General features: G+C 44.7%; 1 protein-coding gene across 1 annotated transcript; it reads left to right on the top strand.

Moving 5' to 3' along the window:
• The first annotated feature begins 99 nt into the window (after positions 1-99).
• LOC121541676 (protocadherin-12) lies at positions 100-25,024 on the top strand. The gene is made up of 4 exons (XM_041850895.1): positions 100-3,573; positions 6,529-6,620; positions 9,348-9,496; positions 22,966-25,024. The coding sequence occupies exons 1-4, from the start codon at positions 652-654 to the stop codon at positions 23,370-23,372; spliced, it is 3,570 nt and encodes a 1,189-aa protein (XP_041706829.1). The 5' UTR covers positions 100-651; the 3' UTR covers positions 23,373-25,024.
• Positions 25,025-25,639: the final 615 nt, after the last annotated feature.

The raw sequence follows: 25,639 nt of genomic DNA, 5'->3' as shown, positions 1-25,639 counted from the left end.
TTTCTGATTGGCTGGGTCCTCCCCTGCTTGTGTCATCACAGATCCAAACTTCCTCAGTGCTCTCCTAACTTTACTTTGTAGCTACAGGCTGATGAACCGGGAGGCTGGGAGCCAGCAGCTGTGTAAGTGAGTAATGCAGTCAGCTATGAGTGTATGTATGTGTAAGAGAGGGAGGCAATAGTTATAGTTATAGGGTTCTGTAATTTAGTTCTCTGACTCAACTTAAGGGTTGTAAGGTTGTTGGTATAAAAAGGATGTAGGGTTGTCTTTAATTCATTTTCTAATTCTGTTTTGTTAGGAAATACATTAGATTGTTTCATTGACAGATTGAACTATAATTGTTGGTATATTTTGTGCTGATATTCAGAGCTCTGTAAAAGTGTATGAATATGGGTAGATGAGCTGTTTGATTCATGGTTTATATTGATAAAAACATCATTCTATGTTTTGTTGATTTATAACTCAGATATTGGACTTTCAAGAATTTACTGTAGCAGGGTATTTTCAAAAGAGATATGTTCTATCAAAAGGTTTTACTTTTTTCATCAGTCATCAGTATTTAAATTGAAGAAGATAATTGTAGAGTAGGGGAAAACAATTACACTGCCTTATCTCAGTAGTTTATAGTGGGTGTTAGCCATGCCCTTTTAAATGCTGGACAGGACAGTAATATCTCACACAGTCATGCTGCTGGCTCTACTGCTGGTTCTGTGCCTTGGTTCTGGGGCCCAGTCTTCAGACCCGGCCTCATTAACTGTTATGTACAGAGTCTGGGAGGAGCAGCCTGTGGGCACCAGGGTCGGCCATCTGGTCGATGACCTGCGTCAGAGAGGCGAGACAGGGGCACTGGAGGATTTCCAGGTCGTGGAGCACGGTCAAGCCCTGCCTTTCTCCATCGGTGCGAGAGATGGAACTGTCTCCACCCTGGGCCAGCTGGACCGGGAGGAGCTGTGTCGAGGCTCGGACCTGTGTGAGCTGGCCTTCAGCGTCCTCTACAGGAAAGGTGGCACTATTCATTTTCTGAGGGTACGGGTGGAGGTGATGGACCTGAATGACCACAGCCCCACATTCCCCAGTGGCCAGCAGGAATTGGAGATATCTGAGACGGCCACGTTGAGGATGCGGATCCCCCTGGACCGAGCGGTGGACCCGGACGCCGGCCCTAATGGCCTGCAGACCTACTCACTGTCCGTCAACCAGCACTTTGCCCTGGATGTAAGGAGTACTGTGGATGGGCCAAAGCAAGCAGAGCTGGTGGTGATCAAGGAGCTGGACAGGGAGGTGCAGTCCTCCTTCGAGCTGACTCTGGTGGCCTGGGACAAGGGGAACCCTCCCAGGTCGGGCAGTACTCTGGTCCGAGTCAAAGTCTTGGACTCTAACGATAACAGCCCCATGTTTGAGGATAGCACCCCCACCGTGGAACTAACCGAGGACACAGCCCGTGGGACTATCGTCATCAACCTCAAGGCCACGGACCCTGACCAAGGGGCCAACGGGGAGGTTGAGTACTCTCTAAGCAAGCATGCTCCACCTGAGGTGCAGGAGCTTTTCAGTGTTCACCCCCAGAGTGGGGCAGTGACCTTAAAAGGCCAACTGGACTATGAGGACAAACACTCTTATGAGGTGGACTTCCAGGCTCGCGATCTTGGCCCCAACGCCATGCCCTCTCACTGTAAACTACACGTCAAGCTGAAGGATGTCAATGATAATGCACCAAGGATCCACGTCACTTGGACACCTCCTGATTCCCCAGTGGCAACTGTTTTAGAGGGTGCACCGGAGGACACATTCCTCGCACTGGTGATGGTCTCTGATGTAGATTCCGGGGACAACGGGAATGTGCATGCCCACATCCGGCATGGATCAGGCCACTTCCGCCTCAAGAAAATCCATGGCGACAACTACATGATTGTAACCAATGGCACCTTGGATCGGGAAAAGGTCATGGAGTATAATCTCACGTTACTTGCCCAGGATTATGGTGACCCTCCATTGTCATGTGTTAGACACCTAGTTGTCCATGTGTTGGATGAGAATGACAATGCCCCTGTGTTCTCCAAGTCCCACTACAGGGCTTCCTTCAAGGAGAACAATGCTGTGGGCCTCCAGGTCCTCAAGGTAGAGGCCAATGATGTGGACATTGAGCTCAGCGGCAGGGTGTCCTACTCCATCCGAGAGTCCAACGAACTGGGAACTCCCACGGCGTCTTTCACCATCCACCCCACCAGTGGCGTAGTCAGCGCCCAGCAGTCATTGGACTACGAGGAGTCGCCCACCTACTCCTTCATCGTGGAGGCCATAGACCACGGGCATCCACCCCTCACCAGCACTGCTACGGTTCTCATCGAGATTCAGGATGTCAATGACAACTACCCTGTCATCAAGGAGCCGATGCCAAAGAAAGGCATAGCCTTTGTGAGTGTCCCGGTCAATGCAGAGAAGGGGGAGATGGTGACAGAGCTAGGGGATGGTGCTGAAGAAGGCTCCATCTATCCTCCGACCGATCGCTCTGTCCAAAATGGACTTTCGGGATTCCTGGCCACTACTATCAAGGCCAACGATCTAGACTCTGGCCTCAATGGAAGACTCAGCTACAGGATCACAGATGGAAACCCCACAGGAATGTTCAGACTCGACGACACCACCGGACAACTGTACGTTAACACGACCAATGCTACAGAGCTCATTGGGAAGACTTTCAAAGTGGATATCACTGTATCGGACAAGGGCTCTCCAAGGCTAGTGACAAAGGCCACCTTGGAGGTGACTTTCATCAACTTGCAGGACCATCTAAAGAACTCAGCCCCTGGAAACCGTGGCCAGCTGAGTTTCACCATGATGATGGCTATCTGCCTTGGGGCCTGCTGCCTCCTGCTTCTCCTGGCTGTTGCCCTGGTGACCACCTTCTGTCGCCCCACGAAACGAGACAACCATGCCTACAACTGCAGGACGGCCGAGTCCACCTACACTCGTCACCCTCGCCGTCCACAGAAGAACATCATGAAGACGGACATCCAGCTGGTGCCAGTCCTGAGAGGACGAAGGGAGGACCCTACGGAAGACGAGGATGAAGCCCAGCCCCTCTCCCCTATGACCCTGGTGGTTGAAGAGCAGCACACCGAAAGGCAATACAGCATAGCCACCTCCATGTACCCAACAGTCCACTCCCAGGCCTACCCTGAGGGGTGCGCAACGCTGCCAGTCTCCCATATCAGAACACTCAGGAAACCTGGGAGCATCGAGCTGGACGGCACTCTCCCTCGAACCCCCACCACTCCTTACCGAACCCTGCGCAAGGCAAGAAACCCTTCGTCGTCCTCCTCACTGTCTCAGACCAGTACCCTGAGGCGACATGGGAACTCTGAGATCCAGGCTAGGCCTGACGTTGAAGAGCCAGAACCATCCTCCCCAGTGTCCCAGGTAGCAACACTTAGAAGGCCCAAGAACACAGATACCAGAGGTGGACGTGATGCTGAAGACCACAGACGGATGCTGAGGAACTTGGTCCGTCTCTCCATGGCTGCCTTCGGAGACAACTCCATCGAGCTGTCTGCTGCCTCTCCAGAAGTACAGGTAATAAACATTTTAGTTAGAAATACTACAAACATGAATGCACATTTGGTATATATCATGCAATGCATTACATTGATGTTAGATGATATATACATCTAACTAATAACAGACAGGTTTTTCTCAGACTTTTGTATTGTAAATAGGCCTTATTTTTGTCCCTTAAATAATTACTTTAAGTAATTATGTGTAACCTACAGGAATTGAGGTACATTGAAATTGAATGTACTGAGAGCAGATAATTTTCCCCCTCTGTTCCTCTCTGCTATTTTGGCCTGGTGTATGGCTTACATATAGGAAGCCTAAGGGGACAGCTGACAGATGATGCTGGAGCCAAAGCATTGAGTTTATTCAGGTGCTCATGTGTCAGCCACTGTAATCCTGTCTACTCCCGTGCCCCCCGAGCAATCGCTCCTTTTACTCAATATCACATAACAGATTCATAAAGAGGAGGAAAAATGCCAGGAAGAATCAGTAGACGACTCTTATTCTCTAAAGGGGAAACCCAGACAAAGTAAGCTATGATATATCTGTAGTGTAAGGTAATACTGCTTTGACATGTAAGAACCTCAAGCCGTCAGTTACAAATGGCCCAAATCGCTATTGCTGACCTCACTTTAAGCAAAGAAAAACAGCAACTGTAAAGGTCTGGTTTCCAACTACTCCAGAAGTGCTGTGCTAGTCAAACGATACATCCTCATTGAGGGGGAATCCAGGCAGTCGACGATGCCAACGCCCAATGGGCTTAGAACAAAGAGTCTGGCAAAGTCTAAAGGCCTCACGTTAATTCCATTTTAAGAGCAGGAAGAGGCCTGATTCTTGACCCACCTTTCCTGCACCCCCGCCCGCTTGTCCCACTTGGCACTTTGGCTTTAGAGGTCTCCCAAGGGGCCAAAACGTCTGAGCTGGGGGGGAGTCCCCCCCCCGTCCTCTTCCTCCACACGTTCATATTTCGGAGGTTCATCCTGGAAGGAAACAGGTCAGAGAAGAATAGCCCTTTATGTAAAAGCGCTTTCCTGTCCACCCTCGGCCCTCTGAGTGCAACACATACATGTGCCTACACACACACAAACACACCTCCCTCTCTACACATCACAAAGGCTGTTTCCTCTCTGAGCGTGGGGGCATGTTTTTTTATATTTTTTTATTTAACCTTTATTTAACTAGGCAAGTCAGTTAAGAACAAATTCTTATTTACAATGACGGCCTACCCCGGCCAAACCCGGACGACGCTGGGCCAATTGTGCGCCACCCTATGGGACTCCCAATCACGGCCGGATTGTGATACAGCCTGCAATTGAACCAGGGTCTGTAGTGACGCCTCTAGCACTGAGCTGCAGTGCTTAGACCGCTGCGCCACTCTGGAGCAGCGGCACATTGCTCCCATAAGAAAGATGCCAGCACAAACCGCTCCAAGGTTCTCATAGAACAATAATATTTATTAATTTGACTATTATGACACCCATTCCCTTTCCCACAGAAAGTCACCTTTCTTGCACATGTTGCAACAGTTAAACCAACATATACCATGAACATACACTACCAGTCAAAAGTTTGGACACACCTACTCATTCAAGGGTTTTTCTTAATTTTTACTATTTTCTACATTGTAGAATAATAGTGAAGACATCAAAACTATGAAATAACACATAACACATATTTTACCAAGAAGGAGAGATGGAGTGCTGCATCAAATGACCTGGCCTCCACAATCCCCCGACCTCAACCCAATTCAGATGGTTTGGGATGAGTCGGACGGCAGAGTGAAGGAAAAGCAGCCAACAAGTGCTCAGCATATGTGGGAACTCCTTCAAGACTGTTGGAAAAGCATTCCAGGTGAAGCTGGTTGAGAGAATGCCAAGAGTGTGCAAAGCTGTCATCAAGGCAAAGGGTGGCTATTTGAAGAATCTCAAATATAAAATATATTTTGATTTGTTTAACACTTTTTTGGTTACTACATTTCATAGATTTGATGTCTTCACTATTATTATACAATGTAGAAAATAGTCAAAATAAAGAAAAACCCTTGAATGAGTAGGTGTTCTAAAACTTTTGACCGGTAGTGTACATAAACAATGAGAACCACAGCACTTTATGGTATTTCCATGCCTTTACATGCTGTGGCATGTTCAATTTAATAGATCAAAAACTCTGAAGTTTGTGGGCATTGCCTTTGTCATTGAGTAAAACGATATCCTGTACAGTTGGTATAAAACTGTCCAAACAGCCTCAATACACCACATTCTCCAAGCCCTAGTTTGTTATTCTGACTTCTGTGTTGTAATATCAGTAGCTGCATGTTTTCCATCCAATTGGTGACAGAATTTCATGTGAATATTCTCAAATCTGCAAGAAAAAATATGTGAATTTTCCCACTAGATGTGTGCTTCCATCAAACAGATTTTTTGCGAATATAATGCTGTGCGTGATGACGAAGTACACATAGAAAACACTTTTGGGTTTAAGTTTCCATGTACCGAAAAGTTCATTGTGTTTCCATCCAATTGTTGTCTTTGTCGATGATTTTAGCACAAAAAGTATTTGATAAACAGCAAATGTGCCCACTCTGGTCTTGACACGAACAGCTTGTAGATAGGCTACAGTGCAGACGGTACATGATGAGATCATGGATAAACGCGAGATCATTTTTATTTGTCAATTAGCAGCCAAGAACCGATTATCATGTCACCAGCATTATTTATTTAATCTGTAGCCTATAAACTGCATGGTGTTCGAAGTCGTCGTGGGAGGACCACACAACATAGTATTGTGTGACTGCAAGTTTACTTCGAAATTATGGTTAATCTATTAATATTTGCGCTTAAAAGTGTTTATATCGCAATTGTCGCATAATTCGTTTTACAGACATGTTTTTTTTTTATACGGCATGACTTTACTAGTTTTGCTGGAAACATGGTTACTGTCTACTAACCCTTTTCTCCTCCTGCCAATTTACAGCAGATCTCCCAGCTCCTCTCCCTGCTCCACCAGGGCCAGCTGCAGCCGAGACCCAATTTCCGAGGCAACAAGTACTCCCATCGCGCTGGCAGGTGAGCACATTTCCTCTTTCTTCTTTTATTTTCTTCCCTTTGTTTCAGAGCCATTTGGCTGTTGATCACTACCACCGCTACATGCATAATTTATTTGAGATTTTTATTGATGCTTTATGATCCAACAGGCAACATGACAGTCTTGACTTTCATTATGTATTTCTTCACAACATTTTCACTTATGTCAAAAACGTATATTTACATAGATATGTTTTTTATTTAGATGTATCCTTTATATGTACAAGTGATCCCATTGAGATTTTAAATATATTTTTCAAAGGAGACCTGCGCAAAGGCACCCTATAAATAATGATCATTTAAAATCCTCCTATGAATATAACTAGGCAATGGAGCTCAGGTTTTTGTCTGATAAACTGGAAGACCTCCTATGTCCTCAGCCCCCCCCTCCCTCCCCCCCTGGTTTGTCTACCTAATTGGGTGAGACTTCCTGTCTCTGGCCTGGTTGGCCTAGCTATCTCCCTTGGGTCCAGGTCTCTGGCCTGGTTGGCCTAGCTATCTCCCTTGGGTCCAGGTCTCTGGCCTCTGACAGGCTCAGATAACTTCTCTGACAGGGAGCATGTTCTGTCATCAGTCTATACCTCCAGTCTCTGGTATTTTATCACCTAATACTAAAACACCTAGAAGTACAGTGCATTCGGAAAGTATTCAAACCCCTTTACCTCTTCCACATTTTGTTAAGTTACAGCCTTATTTAAAAAAATAAAAAATCCCCTCATCAATACAATACAATACCCCATAATGACAAACCCAAAACAGTTTTTGTAGCATTAAAAAAAATAATAATAATGAAATATCAAATGTACATAAGTATTCAGACCCTTTACTCAGTACTTTGTTGAAGCACCTTTAGCAGTGATTACAGCCTTGAGTCTTCTTGAGAATGACGCTACAAGCTTGGCACACCTGTATTTGGGGAGTTTCTCCCATTCTTCTCTGCAGATCCTCTCAAGCTCTGTCAGGTTGGATGGTGAGCGTAGGGATTCACCGTAGGGATGGGGCTAGGTTTCCTCCAGATGTGACACTTGGCATTCAGGCCAAAGAGTTCGATCTTTGGTTTCATCAGACCAGAGAATCTTGTTTCTCATGGTCTGAGAGTCCTTTAGGTGCCATTTGGCAAACTCCAAGTGGGCTGTCATGTGCCTTTTACTGAGGAGTGGCTTCCGTCTGGCCACTCTACCATAAAGGCCTGATTGATGGAGTGCTGCAGAGATGGTTGTCCTTCTGGAAGGTTCTCCCATCTCCACAGAGCAACTCTGGAGCACTGTCAGAGTGACCATTGGGTTCTTGGTCACCTCCCTGACCAAGGCCCTTCTCCCCCGATTGCTCAGTTTGGCTGGGCGGCCAGCTCTAGGAAGAGTCTTGGTGGTTCCAAACTTCTTCCATTTAAGAATGATGGAGGCCACAGTGTTCTAGGGGACCTTCAATGCTGCAGAAATGTTTTGGTAACCTTCCCCAGATCTGTGCCTCAACACAATCCTGTCTCGGAGCTCTACGGACAATTCCTTTGACCTCATGGCTTGTTTTTTGCTCTGACATGCACTGTCAACTGTGTGACCTTAAATAGACAGGTGTGTGCCTTTCCAAATCATGTCCAATCAATTCAATTTACCACATGTGGACTCCAATCAAGTTGTAGAAACATCTCATGGATGATCAATGGAAACAGGATGCACCTGAGCTCAATTTCGAGTTTCATAGCAAAGGGTCTGAATACTTATGTAAAGGTATTTCTGTTTTTAATTTTTAATACATTTGCTAAAATTTCAAAAAACCTATTTTCACTTTGGCATTATGGGATATTGTGTGTAGATGGATGTGGGGGAAAATAATTTAATCCATTTGAGAATAAGGCTGTAACGTAACAAAATGTGGAAAAGGTCAAGGGGTCTGAATACTTTCCGAATGCACTGTACATCAAGTAGGAGTCCAAGATTAGCATTTCACCTCTTAGCATGGCTTAGAGCAGTTTAGAGCAGCACATCACAGTTAAATATCACTTAGCACACCATTGTCTGGCTCAATGCACCTCAGCACTGCATGGTGTAGCTTAGCCACTAGGGTTAGAAACTATTAAAGGTCCAATGCAGTTGTTTTTTATCTCAATATCAAATTATTTTTGGGTAACAATTAAGTAAGTACCTTACTGTGATTTTTTTCAATTAAAATGTTCAAAAATAAACACAAATGGCTTCTTAGCAAAAAGCAATTTCTCAAGCAAGAAATTAGCTAGGACTGTCTGGGAGGGGAAAATTTAAAATTAGCTGTTATTGGCAGAGAGGTTTGGAACTATCTTTCTTATTGGTCTATTAACTAATTTACCCCCTGGTGATGTCACAATGCAGGCCAAAACTCTGTCCCACCAAAACAGGCTGACATTTCGGGCAGTCTTTTCAAACAGCTCTTACACTAAAAGGGCATTATCGTAATTTTCACAGTATTGTTCCAACCTCATGGTGTGGCAATATGTATATAAAACACAGGAAAATTAAGATTTTGACTGCACTGATCCTTTAAACTATTATATTGAGCTCAGGTCAGCATATTTCCAGAATGGAATACATTTTCTCCCATTACATTTAGGGAACAATTGAACAGGACAGTCATAATGATGGTTCCACAAGATGGCTGACATTGGTTCTAAAATGTCCTCCCTCCTCCCTCACTGTCCCTGACACTCCCCGGTCTGTTTCCTCTGCTTCCCTGAAGGACTGGCGCTCAGGACACTGATTGTCAGAGCACCAAGGACAGTGGCCATGGCGAGAGTGAAGCCGGAGACATGGACTGGGACACGGGCCGAGATTCCCCTGTCGACCTGCTGCTGGAGGAGGGCCTTAACAACCTGCTCAATAACCCTGGTAACAACTTTTTTCTTTTTCAATTAAACCTATATTTTAATAGACAACTATTTTATAGTCAACAAACAACAATAACATTGAATAAAACTTAAAACAAATAATGGTCAACACTAACAAAGATAAAATACTTTTAGTTGCATTCCTAGCTCTCTGTGGGGCTTCATTCTGTTATTACAATTCATAGCTGACTTAAGTGACTAACAATGGGTGTTTTCACTCAGCCGTAAAGATTCACATTGTGATATACTGTATGTGAAACAGTAGTGAGTGCAGCACTCCGTATGGTTGAACAGACTAATATGTTCACATTCTATAGTCCAACCTACACGGTAAACATATGTATGGAGTTCCTTCCAGGTATTGTTCAGGTCATCGTCACGTTCTGACTAGGGGTCAAAGACACAGCGCATAGTTGTTCTCTCTTAAGACCTCAGGGCTAAATACAGGGATTTCTATCTTTCTGTTGATCTTCAGTGAGAGCAATTTAAAGTCTATGCTGGTACAGTAATCTCACACAGGGGTGTTACAAAGACCTGCGTGTGTGTGTGTGTGTGTAATGCTTGAGTCACCCGTGCCCAAAGGCAAAGGGGTCCTCCATTAGCGTTTGAAGTCACACTAGATTTGTGAGACACATGCGAATGGTGAGAAGCTCATGCTCTTTGAGGATTCCTGACTATGTTTAAGCCACCTGTTTCTCAGATGTTTTGTCTTCTCACCTGGAGTCTTCCTTTCTTGTATTTTGCTATGGTAGTCCCATCTTTTAAGCTGTATAGAACAACCAGACAGACAGACACACAGACACACACACACACACACACACACACACACACACACACACACCCCGTCACCACCACCCACTCTGCCCTGTGGCAGTCAACAGATAGTATCACCTCTAATATCATGTTCCAAGTCAAATTTGTTTGCCACATGCTTCGTAAACAACAGGTGTAGACTAACAGTGAAATGCTTACTTATGGGGCCTTCCCAACAATGCAGAGAGAAAGAAAATTGAGAAATAAAGAAAAGTAAAACACGTAATAATAAAAGTAATAATAGATACACAATGAGTAATGATAACTTGGCTATATACACAGGTTACCAGTACCGAGTCGATGTGCAGGGGTACGAGGGAATTTAGGTAGATATGTACATATACATACTGGCCCCCCGTGTAGCTCAGTTGGTAGAGCATGGCGTTTGCAACGCCAGGGTTGTGGGTTCGATTCCCACGGGGGGCCAGTATGAAAATGTATGCACTCACTAACTGTAAGTCGCTCTGGATAAGAGCGTCTGCTAAATGACTAAAATGTACAAATGAATAGAGTGACAGATAGTAAACAGTAGCAGCAGCGTATGTGATGAGTCAAAAAAGTTAGTGCAAAAAGGGTCAATACAGATAGTCCGGGTAGCTATTTGGTTAACTATTTAGCAGTCTTATGGCTTGGGGGTAGAAGCTGTTCAGGGTCCTGTTAGTTCCAGACGTGGTGCATCGGTACCACTTGCCGTGCGGTAACAGAGAGAACAGTCTATGAATTGGATGGTTGGAGTCTTTGGCAATTTTTAGGGCCTTCCTCTGACACTGCCTGGTATAGGGTGCTCGGCCCCAGTGATGTACTGTAGCGCCTTGTGGTTGGCTGCCAAGTAGTTTCCATACCAAGCAGTGATGAAGCTAGTCAAGATGCTCTCAATAGTGCAGTTGTAGAACTTCTTGAGAATCTGAGGGCCTATGCCAAATCTTTTCAGCCTCCTGAGGGAGAAGAGGCGTTGTCGTGCCTCTTCACGACTATGTTGGTGAGTTTGGACCATGATAGATCCTTAGTGATATCGACACCAAGGAACTTGAAGCTTTCGGCCCGCTCCACTACAGCCACGTCGATGTGAATGGAGGCGTGCTCGGCCCTCCGTTTCCTGTATTCCACGATCAGCTCCTTTGTCTTGCTGACGTTGAGGGAGAGGTTGTTTTCCTGGCACCACACTGCCAGGTCTCTGACCTCCTCCCTGTAGGCTGTCTCATTGTCGTCGGTGATCAGGCCTACCACCGTCGTGTCGTCAGCAAACTGAATAATGGTGTTGGAGTCATGCACGTCCATGTAGTCGTGGGGGGATCAGGGACTACAGGAGTACAGATTTGCCAAATGGAGGGCGAGTGAGAGCTTTGTATGCATCTCTGTGTGTGGAATAAAGGTGATCTAGAGTTTTTTGCCTCTAGTTGTACAGGTGACATGCTGGTAGAAATGAGATAAGACGGATTTCAGTTTTCCTGCATTAAAATCACTGGCCACTAGGAGCGCCGCCTCTGGATGTGCATTTTCTTGTTTGCTTATGGCCCTACACAGCTCGTTGAGTGCGGTCTTAGCACCAGCATTGGTTTGTGGTGGTAAATAGACGGCTACAAAAAATATAGATGAAAACTCTCTTGGTAAATAGTGTGGTCTACAGCTTATCATGAGGTATTCTAACTCAGCCGAGCAGAACCTTGAGACCTTAATATTAGAGATTGTGCAACAGCTGTTGTTAACAAAGAGACACACACCACCTCCCTTGAGCTTACCGACGCTGCCGTTCTGTCCTGCCGATACATAGAAAAACCAGCTAGAATATTATCCATATCCTTGTTCAGCTAAGTTTCTGAGAAACAAAGGATTGTACAGTTCTTCAGGTCCCGTTGATAGGATAGTCTCGAATGGAGCGTGTCGTTTCTTCTCCAGTGATTGTACATTCGCCAATAGAACAGAGGGTAGAGGCAGATTATTTTCTTGTCGCCGTAGTTTCATCAGGGTACCCGCACGTCCGCGTCTATATCGCTGTCTCTTTCTCTTATGAGTGTCAGGGAGTAGGGCCTGGTCCGGGGTGAGCAGTATGTTCTGCGCCGCTGACTCATTGAAGTAGAAATCTGTCTTTCATCCTGATAGACACAATGCAAAGGTGTGTGTATGTGTGTGTGTAGTAGTGATGCGCAGGTTGACTTGGTTTTATCCACGTGGCGGGTGGGTTTAGGGACATCAAATATTGTGTAGATGAAGGGCGGGTGGGTTGAATAAAGAGAAAACAATACCTTAAAAAATCCATAAATTTATCATTCTTGTGCAATTTATATCTATAGGCTACATTGAGGTTTTTCTTTCATTATATTAGGCTATTTGGCATTAGTGCGTAAGCCTAAACTTTAGGGCCTAATTGGACGCGCGCCAAATAGCCTACACGCCAATCGCCAAACGCTTTTGTGAACGGGCAGAAAAAGTTAACGTCTTCCACAGAGGCAAAAAGGACAATGTCCGTTTTTAATTCAATAAAAGAAAAGCTGCAAAATGGTTGAAAATAAAGAGAGGGCCAGAAAAGTAATGTTTGGGAAATATTTGGTGAAGTGGTAAAAGAGGATGATAGCAGTGCTGGTTATGTTATGTGTGATGATTGTGAGGCGCTATACAAATTCGACAGTCACATGATGGGGACTTCAAATAGGTCTATGGCATGTCAAGGGAACTGTAGCCCAGGGGTTCCCAAACTTTTTCACTCGGGACCCCCCTTCCACCATTGGGGAACATCCCGCGCCACATCTATTACTATGGACACAAGCACTGTTCATGTCACAAACTGTTCATGTTTTGGGGGGTGATCCAATTGACATTTTAGTCATTTAGCAGACGCTCTTATCCAAAGCGACTTACAATTAGTGAGTGCATACATTTTTCATACTGGCCCCCCGTGGGAGAGAATTTTGCATGTTTAAAGCTTATTTCCTGCAATGATACACATTCTGTCATGGGGTGAAAATAACATTTAGCAGTTTTAAAGCTAATTTTCTTCCAATTCTATACATTTTGCTATGTATAATGTGTGATATTTGAGTGACAAAAACATTACAACAATATCTATGGGCTAAAAAACCTAAATAATTTTTTTTTAGCTGACATGGGCTAGTTGATCTGGACATTTCTGACAAGTTATAAATAGCTCTCTAAGCTCTCTGACAAAAGGAACTGAAATTTCACTACCCAATTTCGAAATTGCACCTTGTGCATTCTACTATTACAACTTTCAAAAGTACGTTTAAAGCCGGACTGAGTTCCTTAAAAAAAAAAAATATTACCGCGCCCCCGCTGCCGACTCCTCACGCGCCCCACCGTTTGGGAACCACTGCTGTAACCTACTGTTCAGAGGGGTTAAATCACGTGTCAAACACATTCCACGGAGGGCCGAGTGTCTGCAGGTTTTTGCTCCACCCTTGTACTTGATTGATGAATTAAGTTCACTAATTAGTAAGGAATTCCCTTCTCCTGGTTGTCTATGGAATGAGTTTGAAACCCCTGGGTTAATTGGAAACTGAAATCTGGACACTGACTGTAGGTCTATAACACGTCAAACTCATTACACGGAGGGCCGTTTCTCTGCGGGTTTTTGCTCCACCTTTGTACTTGATTGATGAATTAAGGTTGCTTATTAGTAAAGAACTCCCCTCACCTGGTTGTCTAGGCCCTCCATAGAATGAGTTGGACACCCCTGGTCTAGAACCTCTCACATAGCCTTAACATGAACTCCTGCAGAATTAAGCATTTCTTGCTGTAAAATTATACACCAAATGTAGGCAACATTTTGACTCGGGAACAGGAGTGGAGATATAGGATTTCTTTCTTTCAGCATCTTGAATGCGAATGCGCAGTTAGATACCATCCGTAGAGGTGCTATCTTTATCAGCATCATAAAAGCTGATAGTATTTCAACTACATAAAATATGCATCCAAGCCGAACTGAAATCTTGTCAGCAACATGTTGGATCGTTTTCACAGCTTTCTATTTCCTTACAACCGGTCAAACAGATGTCATTAGGACATTTTGCACAGAAAATGTTTTCACTTTTTTGAGAGGTATAGCATTTTCTCCCCAGTCCCTAAACACCTTTGCTCCACGAAAGGAGCAGAGATGACAGAGAGAACTTTACCAATGTCAACTAGATTGAAGCATTCATTCCATCGATTTATGACATTATGCTGGTGAGCAAGGGTTTATTGAGTCTTCTAGGGCAACATACAGTGCATTCGGAAAGTATTCAGACCCCTTGACTTTTTCCACATTTTGTTACGTTACAGCCTTATTCTAAAATTGATTACATTGTTTCCCCCCCCCTCATCAATATACACACAATACCCCCTAATGACAAATCCAAAACAGGCTTTTAGAAATGTTTGCAAATTTATAAAAAATAAACTGAAATATCACATTTACATAAGTATTCAGACCCTTTAGTCAATACTTTGTTGCGGCAGCGATTACAGCCTTGAGTCTTCTTGGGTATGACGCTACAAGCTTGGAATACATGTATTTGGGGAGTTTCTCCCATTCTTCTCTGCAGATCCTCTCAAGCTCTGTCAGGTTGGATGGGGTGCGTCACTGCATAGCTATTTTCAGGTCTCTCCAGAGATGTTCGATCGGGTTCAAGTCCGGGCTCTGGCTGGGCCCCTCAAGGACATTCAGAGACTTGTCCCGAAGGCACTCCTGCGTTGTCCTGGCTGTGTGCTTCCTGTTGGAAGGTGAACCTTCGCCCCAGTCTATAGTCCTGAGCACTCTGGAGCAGGTTTTCATCAAGTACCTCTCTGTACTTTGCTCCGTTCATCTTTCCTTCGATCCTGACTAGTCTCCCAGAAGAATATCCCCACAGCATGATGCTGCAACCACCATGCTTCACCATAGGGATGGTGCCAGGTTTCCTCCAGACGGGATGCTTGGCATTCAGGCCAAAGAGTTCAATCTTGGTTTCATCAGACCAGAGAATCTTGTTTCTCGTGGTCTGACAGTCCTTTAGGTGCCTTTTGGCAAACTCCAAGTAAGCTGTCATGTGTCTTTTACTGAGGAAGGGCTTCCGTCTGGCCACTCTACCATAAAGGCCTGATTGGTGGAGTGCTGCAGAGATGGTTGTCCTTCAGGAAGGTTCTCCCATCTCCACAGAGCAACTCTGGAGCTCTGTCAGAGTGATCATCAGGCTTTTGGTCACCTCCCTGACCAAGGCCCTTCTCCCCCGACTGCTTAGTTTGGCCGGGCGGCCAGCTCTAGGATGAGTCTTGGTGGTTCCAAACTTCTTCCATTTAAGAATGATGGAGGCCACTGTGTTCTTGGGGACCTTTAATTCTGTAGAAATGTTTTGGTACCCTTCCCCAGATCTGTGCCTCCGACACAATCCTGTCTCGGCACTCTACGGACAACTCCTTCGACCTCATGGCTTGGTTTTTGCTCTGACATGCACTGTCAACTGTGGGACCTTATATAAACAGGTGTGTGCCTTTCCAAATCATGTCCAATCAATTGAATTTACCACAGGTGGACTCCAATCAAGTTGTAGAAACATCTCAAGGATGATCAATGGAAACAGGTTGCACCTGAGCTTTTTCTAAAAACCTGTTTTCGCTTTGTCATTATGGGGTATTGTGTGAAGATTGATGAGAAAAATGTTTTATTTAATCCATTTTAGAATAAGGCTGTAACGTAACAAAATGTGGAAAAAGTCAAGGGGTCTGAATACTTTCCGAATGCACTGTATAATGACAGAAGAGAAGCTGCATGTATCTAACTATAGACAAGTTGACTAACGCAGGGTTTCCCAAAATCGGTCCTGGGGCCTCCCCTGTATGCATGTTTTGGTTTTTGCCCTAGCACTACACAGCTGATTCAAATAACCAACTCATCATCAAACCCTGGACTAACAAATAGCCTACCAAAAAGTCGGAAATTATAAGCAGAAACATATCTAAATAAGGCAACAACTAAAACACTTACCGCAGTCTCTGACTGTAGTCTACAGTGCATTTTGAAATTAGCAGGTTAGGGTTGGGTGCAGGCCTCAGATTTTCACTTTATCACATATAGTCGGCCAGTTGAGGATGCGTTATTAGCAATTGTGGGCGGGTGAACAAACAGCTGAACCGCGCACCACTAGTGTGTAGATCAAGTGTTTTCAGCACCCCTTGTTCAGAATGTGGCCTCTCAATCTCTATCTCTCCTTGAGCTCTGCTATTTTCTTTCAAATGTGCATTCCTTTGTTTGGTAGCCATATCACCCATTAAAGGGGCAATTCACTAGAAAATCTAAGTTGAATCAAAGTCTTAGAGCCGATAAAAGATGAATCACATATCACCAATTGAGTTGTCAGATTTACTAATCCGATGATTATAACCGTGATTAAAGTTGAGCTCTGACTTTAATCAGGTTTGTGGATCTAACGCTTGGCGGTATGCTTTAAACTGCTTCCATATTTGCGGGTGTTTGGTTGTGGTTGTAGTCGATCTACCACAGAAGGGGTGTTCTCTACAACAAACCTGTTGGTGTGGTGTGGTGTGGGGGTTCCTCTGGTTCCAATAAGAGGGTCATTATTTTCTGAGGGGTTCCCAGCTGGTGGGTCCAGTCTAATTAAGTTTGCAAGGGGGCGAGCCATGGATCATGAGAGATAAAGAGAAGAAGGCAGTGGGAGATGGGGATGAGGTATAGAGTGGGGGGTGTAGAGAGAGGGGGATGAGGTATAGAGTGGGGGATGTAGAGAGAGGGGGATGAGGTATAGAGTGGGGGGGGTGTAGAGAGAGGGGGATGAGGTATAGAGTGGGGGGTGTAGAGAGAGGGGATGAGGTATAGAGTGGGGGGGGTGTAGAGAGAGGGGGATGAGGTATAGAGTGGGGGGTGTAGAGAGAGGGGGGATGAGGTATAGAGTGGGGGGGTGTAGAGAGAGGGGGATGAGGTATAGAGTGGGGGGTGTAGAGAGAGGGGGATGAGGTATAGAGTGGGGGGTGTAAAGAGAGGGGGATGAGGTATAGAGTGGGGGGTGTAGAGAGAGGGGGATGAGGTGTAGAGTGGGGGGTGGGGGGTGTAGAGAGCGGGGGATGGGTATAGAGTGGGGGGTGTAGAGAGATGGGGATGAGGTATAGAGTGGGGGGTGTAGAGAGCGGGGGATGGGGTGTAGAGTGGGGGGTGTAAAGAGAGGGGGGATGAGGTATAGAGTGGGGGGTGTAGAGAGAGGGGGATGAGGTATAGAGTGGGGGTGTAGAGAGGGGGGATGAGGGTGTAGAGTGGGGGGGGTGTAGAGAGAGGGGGATGAGGTATAGAGTGGGGGGTGTAGAGAGGGGGATGAGGTATAGAGTGGGGGATGTAGAGAGAGGGGGTTAGGGTGACGACACCATTTTGTATACATCTGGCCCTTCATTGGACACTGTGTTAACAAACCTCCAAACGAGCTTCAATGCCATACAACAATCCTTCAGTAGCCTTCAACTGCTCTTAAACACTAGTAAAACTAAATGCATGCTTTTCAATCGAACGCTGCTAGCACCCGCCCACCCGACTAGAATCACCACTCTCGACGGGTCTGACCTAGAGTATGTGGACAACTACAAATATCTAGGTGTCTGGTTAGACTGTAAACTCAACTTCCAGACTCACATAAAGAATCTCCAATCCAAAGTTAAATCTAGAATCGGCTTCCTATTTCGCAACAAAGCCTCCTTCACTCATGCTGCCAAACATGCCCTCGTAAAACTGACTATCCTACCGATCCTTGACTTCGGCGATGTCATTTACAAAATAGCCTCCAACACTCTACTCAGCAAATTGGATGTAGTCTATCACAGTGCCATCCGTTTTGTCTCCAAAGCCCCATACACTACCCACCACTGTGACCTGTACGCTCTTGTTGGCTGGTCCTCACTACATGTTCGTCGTCAAACCCACTGGCTCCAGGCCATCTATAAATCACTGCTAGGCAAATCCCCGCCTTATCTTAGCTCATTGGTCACCATAGCAGCACCCACCCGTAGTCTGCGCTCCAGCAGGTATATCTCACTGGTCATTCCCAAAGCCAACACCTCCTTTGGCCGCCATTCCTTCCAGTTCTCTGCTGCCAATGACTGGAGCGAATTGCAAAAATCTCTGAAGCTGGAGACTCTTATCTCCCTCAATAACTTTAAGCATCAGTTGTCAGAGCACCTTACCGATCACTGCACCTGTACACAGCCCATCTGAAATTTAGCCCACCCAACTACCTCATCCCTATATTGTTATTTATTTTGCTCTTTTGCACCCCAGTATCTCTATTTGCACATCATCTCTTGCACATCTAGCATTCCAGTGTTAATACTATTGTAATTATTCTGCACTATAGCCTATTTATTGCCTTACCTCCATAACTTGCTACATTTGCACACACTGTATATATATTTTCTGTTGTATTTCTGACTTTATGTTTTTTTTACCCCATATGTAACTCTGTGTTGTTTTTATTGCACTACTTTGCTTTATCTTGGCCAGGTCGCAGTTGTAAATGAGAACCTGTTCTCAACTGGCTTACCTGGTTAAATAAAGGTGAAATAAAAATAAATAAATAAATAAATAGAGTGGGGGGTGTAGAGAGAGGGAGGGGTGTAGAGAGAGGATAAAGTAGAGAGGGGATGGGGTGTAGAGAGGGGGATGAGGTATGAGTGTGAGAGCGGGGAAGATGGAGCGGATGGGGTGTAGAGTGGATGGTTTTAAAGAGAGGGGGGTGAGGTGTAGAGTGGGGGCTGTAGAGAGAGGGGGAGAGAGATAAGGAGAGGGAGAGGAGTTTGCAGACATACAAACAAAAGGAGTTAGACCAGGGATTGGCAACTTTGATGGGGGCCACACAAAATCTCAAAAATCATAAGGTGCCGCAGTGGCTCGCTGGTCTGCGTACCCACATCCATATCCACATCCATACCCACACATACAGTCAGAGCATGCACTAGCCTTTTGGGGGCCCTAAGCAAAAAATATTTGCTAAATCTTCTCTCTTTCCCATGGCAAAATGTGTATAATTGCAGGAAATTGATTCTGGAGAGAAAAAATTATTAATTTTCTTGCTTTATAAACATTTTGCCATTGGGCGTAGAGAAAATGTTGCAGTTTTACAGCTAATTTCCTGCAATTCTACACATTTTGCCATAGGGTGTAGAGAAATGTTTGCAGTTTTTAATATATCTGAGTGAGAGTGACTAACAAAATCAATGGGGGCCCCACGGTCGGTAATTCAACCATGATTACTATAAGTTAAGATAGCTGGCTAGACTCTTACCAATACATTTTTAAAAATGCTGACATGGGCTAATTGAGTGACTGTCAGTGACTGATATAGCAAGAGAAAAACTGCTGATGCACAACCACATTTCGAAATTGCACCCCTGTGTATTCTACTATTCTAACTCTCAGAACCTGACTGAGTTCCATTTGTTTTTTGGAAATTGATCCGCGGGCCTAGTTGCCCATCCCTGAGTTAGACCGTAAGAGGGAGGGTGAAACACAGAGAGTGAGGGGATGGAGGGGGGGACAGAGGTGTTTGCAGAGAAAGCGGCCAGACAAGGAAGCAGCATTTAAAAAACCTGATGTGATTGAACACAGGCAGTTAGCTTGTGAGTTAACCTCTCTCTCTTATGTGGTCTGCTGTGGGGTTAACACTGCCTCCCCAGCCTCTGGGTCAAAGTCAAGCTGATGCAACAGACCGTGTACAAGGGCCAGCCTGCCCCATTAGTTACTGACAGTTTATATGTACAGTGAGGGAAAAAAGTATTTGATCCCCTGCTGATTTTGTACGTTTGCCCACTGACAAAGAAATGATCAGTCTATAATTTTAATGGTAGGTTTATTTGAACAGTGAGAGACAGAATAACAACAAAAAAATCCAGAAAAACGCATGTCAAAAATGTTATAAATTGATTTGCATTTTAATGAGGGAAATAAGTATTTGACCCCCTCTCAATCAGAAAGATTTCTGGCTCCCAGGTGTCTTTTATACAGGTAACGAGCTGAGATTAGGAGCACACTCTTAAAGGGAGTGCTCCTAATCTCAGTTTGTTACCTGTATAAAAGACACCTGTCCACAGAAGCAATCAATCAATCAGATTCCAAACTCTCCACCATGGCCAAGACCAAAGAGCTCTCCAAGGATGTCAGGGACAAGATTGTAGACCTACACAAGGCTGGAATGGGCTACAAGACCATCGCCAAGCAGCTTGGTGAGAAGGTGACAACAGTTGGTGCGATTATTCGCAAATGGAAGAAACACAAAATAACTGTCAATCTCCCTCGGCCTGGGGCTCCATGCAAGATCTCACCTCATGGAGTTGCAATGATCATGAGAACGGTGAGGAATCAGCCCAGAACTACACGGGAGGATCTTGTCAATGATCTCAAGGCAGCTGGGACCATAGTCACCAAGAAAACAATTGGTAACACACTACGCCGTGAAGGACTGAAATCCTGCAGCGCCCGCAAGGTCCCCCTGCTCAAGAAAGCACATATACAGGGCAGTCTGAAGTTTGCCAATGAACATCTGAACGATTCAGAGGAGAACTGGGTGAAAGTGTTGTGGTCAGATGAGACCAAAATCGAGCTCTTTGGCATCAACTCAACTCGCCGTGTTTGGAGGAGTAGGAATGCTGCCTATGACCCCAAGAACACCATCCCCACCGTCAAACATGGAGGTAGAAACATTATGCTTTGGGGGTGTTTTTCTGCTAAGGGGACAGGACAACTTCACCGCATCAAAGGGACGATGGACAGGGCCATGTACCGTCAAATCTTGGGTGAGAACCTCCTTCCCTCAGCCAGGGCATTGAAAATGGGTCGTGGATGGGTATTCCAGCAATCCAATAGAAATTCTGTGGAGGGAGCTGAAGGTTCGAGTTGCCAAACGTCAGCCTCGAAACCTTAATGACTTGGAGAAGATCTGCAAAGAGGAGTGGAACAAAATCCCTCCTGAGATGTGTGCAAACCTGGTGGCCAACTACAAGAAACATCTGACCTCTGTGATTGCCAACAAGGGTTTTGCCACAAAGTACTAAGTCATGTTTTGCAGAGGGGTCAAATACTTATTTCCCTCATTAAAATGCAAATCAATTCATAACATCTTTGACATGCGTTTTTCTGGATTTTTTTGTTTTTATTCTGTCTCTCACTGTTCAAATAAACCTACCATTAAAATTATAGACTGATCATGTCTTTGTCAGTGGGCAAACGTACAAAATCAGCAGGGGATAAAATACTTTTTTCCCTCACTGTATGCTAGCCCTGTTAGCAACGCTCTCTTCTGAGGTCTCCGGGAGACGACAGACATGAAAGATGGCCTTAGAAGTAATGGTGGTTGACTGAGTCAGGGCCACATCGTTTGATGACCTGTGTGTGTGGTTCAACAACTCAAGAGTTAAAAAAAAAACACATATATGGAGCTTACTCTCTTTCATTCAAAAACCCCCACATATATGGAGCTCAGTCTTTGAACATTCCAAACAAACACTGATAACTATCTTAGAGGGATTTGGGGCGAAACATGATGCGTCTGAACACCATGTGGGATTTCTGTAGGTTACTCTTCACTGATGTGTAGGGATAAGGACTTGTTTAGTTTATGGATTGAGATTTAAGTCAACGGCTGTCAGTGTCACACAGTGGGGGGAGAGAGTATGAGTGTGTGTGTGTGTGTTTGAGAGAGGGAATGAGGGTGTGTGTACTGTATGTATGTGTGTGGGGAGAGATGCTAGCTGCTGGGGTTGTTCAGTGACTTTTCTGCAAGTTTGTGTGTGTAAGAGTGTGTGTTGCTGGGTGTTTGTGAACCGGGTCTGGTTGTGATTTGATGAGGACCACAGGGCGAGTGATCCACAACAGGTGACTTTTCTAGGCCACAAGCCTAATCAGATTGAAGTGAGAAGAATCAAGTTAAAGAGTTGGGGAGGCCAAAATAAGAGGAGTCATTCAGCAACTCTCTAGCCCTCTGGTTCATGGCATTATGCACAGCTGGCCTATGATTGCAGTGCTTCACTTATCAATATGAGCCTTTGAATTCTGCAGTGTATTTTCAGTCAAACTGTTTGGGTTTTTCTTTGTTGGGGGGTCGTAACCTTTAGCATGTTGCTTGTGTTTTGCCATTTAAAAATGTCTCTCGATATTCTCTATCCATTTTGTTTCTGTTTGGTAAATTGGTTGTACATGGGACACTTGAAAATATGTTATTTATCATTATCATATTATTTTTTTATGTTGGTCATGATAGTCAGGCATGCACATCAGCATACAAAAAATTATACAAAAATGCCTGGAATGCTTAACTCTAGAGACTGGCTTGGCTTTAAGTGTATTTTCACCCGTTCTGAGTCTGTACATACTCATTATGTGTAAAACCACTTGGCCACTTTACTTGAGTATAACTCAGGATATAGCCAGGAGATGACAGGAAATGCCTGTTCACAACAGCCAGATAAATATACTCCTCCTGTGATTTCCTCCATCCTGTTTGCCCCCCCCCAACAATATTGGCCAACAACAACAAATACTATAACAAAGAACACCCATGTGGTGCTTTGTGTCACATCCAGCGCTGTATTGCTGTAGAGCTGTTGCTTTTTCTTATGTACATGTAGTTAACAAACTGTATTGCCAATTCTATACTTTATCGACATGTTCTCATCTCTTTCCTTGTCTCTTATCAGATGACGTCTTTACTGACATAGAGGACCCTGCATGGATGGCCCGCTTCTCCCTCCCCCTCACTTCAGACTACCACGAGAACGTTTTTGTCCCCAACGGGCCACCGTCCCCCGACGCCCATTGCTCCCCAGACATCCTTGACTCCGCCTCCTTCTCCACCTTCGGCAAGATGCAGGAGAAGGATGGTCCACTGGGCGGGGCCTTGCTCTCTGAGGTCAACACCTTGTTTAATATGCTCCTGACCCAGAAGGGCGACTCCCAGTCCCGCCCCTCGCCAGACGTGCTCTACAGATTGTCTGCCGCCTACCGGCGCTCACTGGGGCTGGACGGAGCTGCCAATGCGCCACGGAACTCTGGGAACCCTGAAAAGAGGTCCCCCCTGGCTCAGTGCTCGGCCCAATTACCTTAGGCCTTGTCTAAACATGGTTACTCCATTGAAATCAGTCTGAAAGAAGTCGCTGTAAAAAATACGCAATAGTCTCTACAAGCCAGGATGTTGAATACTATTATATTTAAATGTACTTTGCCGGGTGTCCGTGCTGTTGGTCCTTTTGGCGGTAGGAAGTGTAGATAGGGTGGGTATCCACAAGAAAGTGCTGTTTACCCGACTAATTTCTGTTGCTTGTATTTTCCATCTAATGATGTATTTCACGTGATGCACAATATGTAAACAATAGCCGAATGTAACTGAACGTTGTTGACCAAAACGCATTACTTCGCAATCAGCTGGAAGTGCTTGTGAAATTTGCAGGCTGATTACGTGGGACAATATTTGGTCTGTGGCTAAACTCTGCCATTTTTTACATATTGTGCATGTCGCGTGCGAATTTCGTCAGCATTGAAAATACACACCGGAAATACAGACCAGAGTACTGAAAGTCAGGTTAATAACACTATTCTGTGGATATTTTGTCTCAGATTACCTCCTACATAAGGACAAAATCAGCGGACAACAGGTAAAGTATGTTCAAATGAAGTTTATTCAACAGTCTGACTTGTGATGGGACTTCACAAAAAGTGAGCCTACATGTTAGAGACGAGAGAGGAGTCTTCCACTCTTGGATTCGTAGAGGCTATCTTAGGCCCAGCCCCTGGTCTGAGAACAGGTGCCGCAACTTCATTTGATTGGTTCCTGTGTGTTTGGGCTCCTTAGACTTTCCAGTATGTTCCTACAATCCCCCCAAACTGGTGACTTTGTTTTCCTTTTTGCTGTGGTTGCAGAAATGACTGAACTGCTCAAGCTTACAACAGCAACCTCTTCTCCTAACATATCCCCATTAGGAGACGTCAATTACACTATAAGCCCCAGACAGCCTGCTTCCCTGTCTGGAACAGGCCAAGGCCAGAAGAGGGAGAGGAGTTAACCAAAGGCCTTTGTTCAGTGCTGGAACACGGTCAGTGAACTATACAGTACTCCCTACATAGCACAGAGGGTACATTTAGCTTGAGATAAATGTTACATAAGTAAACAGTCTTCCTCATGTGGCACATACTCCTCTGTATCATTCTGATTAACTGTCTCTGGTCAGAAGTGTTTATCAGTGGGAGCAACAACATGGTGCTATTCTTTGTTAGTGTTGTCCATGGTATGAATGGCTGAGTTTGGCAGCCCCAAGCAAAGAGTCCAAGAAGGAAACGTCTCATCGTCTTTTCTTAAAACAAAACACTAACAAAACTACAAAACACTAATTAAACTAAGTCCTGTTCCTGAGGAAGAATGTGTGAAATGTCTGCCACCATTTCCTTCACCGCCATTTTGAGAAATGTCTCCATTGTTGATTACTATTTGTATTTACTCAAGTAAATTCCTTAGCTACTGAAAAATGTCATATTTAGAGGTAAAAATATTGTTTGTTGATGTCTGTGTAAGAACACATACACAGGATTTGGCTTCAGATATTTGAATGGCTGTAAAAGTGTTAAACTATTTATTTTTTTGACAAAAGGTGTCATTTGTAACTCTTCTCAGGAGAATGTGGAATTTTTGGGCCATAAATCAAACCAGCAGCACTTTGTACATAATATTTTCTAAGACATTTTAATAAAATAATTTGAAAACAGCATCATGCTCATTTCATCCTACAAAGTCCACTATGTTGAGGATTTTGAATTTTGTTGTGAATGTTACAAAATTAGATTTTTGGGGGGGTGAGAACATGTATGGAGACTCAACTGCAAAATAACGTCTCTAGTAAAAATATGAGAACGCCCTCTGGTGCCATTTCTATGTAATTGTTTTATATTGACTCGTGATGAGCCAGTAGCTGGAGTTTTCCTTATTCATTCTTCAGATACCAAGGCCTTATTGGAATTATTTCGAAGTGCATCCTTCATTCCTCCCTTCCTTGAACAAATAATGGGCTCGATTCAATCCGTATTGCGGAAGTTCCGCGTTACAGCACAGTTGAAATTTAAAGGTAATTTCAGATTGAGCCGACATATGCGGTCTCCGCCAACACGGGAACTTTCTTTACATTTGAATTTCCGCAATACGGATTGAATAGAGCCCTCAGACTAGACATGACTGGACAGGTGAATGCAAGTGGGCCAGTACCAGATGGTTCTCGTCTGTCCAGTCATTAATAATCTGAGATTTCTTCAAAGAGGGAAGGATGGCTTTGGCTGCATTTACACAGGCAGCCCAATTCTGATATTTTTTTCACTAATTGGTCTATT

This window comes from Coregonus clupeaformis, chromosome 3 (assembly GCF_020615455.1).
Source record: "Coregonus clupeaformis isolate EN_2021a chromosome 3, ASM2061545v1, whole genome shotgun sequence".
NCBI lineage: Eukaryota > Metazoa > Chordata > Actinopteri > Salmoniformes > Salmonidae > Coregonus > Coregonus clupeaformis.
The sequence above is the reverse complement of the archived record's forward strand: the minus strand, read 5'-3'. Positions and strand labels throughout refer to the sequence as shown.

Excerpts from the sequence above, each read along its gene's own strand:
- LOC121541676 (XM_041850895.1), top strand. The coding sequence starts at position 652 with ATGCTGGACAGGACAGTAATATCTCACACAGTCATGCTGCTGGCTCTA. Across the intron at positions 6,621-9,347 it reads TACTCCCATCGCGCTGGCAG|GACTGGCGCTCAGGACACTG; the intron begins GTGAGCACATTT and ends GCTTCCCTGAAG. Across the intron at positions 9,497-22,965 it reads CAACCTGCTCAATAACCCTG|ATGACGTCTTTACTGACATA; the intron begins GTAACAACTTTT and ends GTCTCTTATCAG.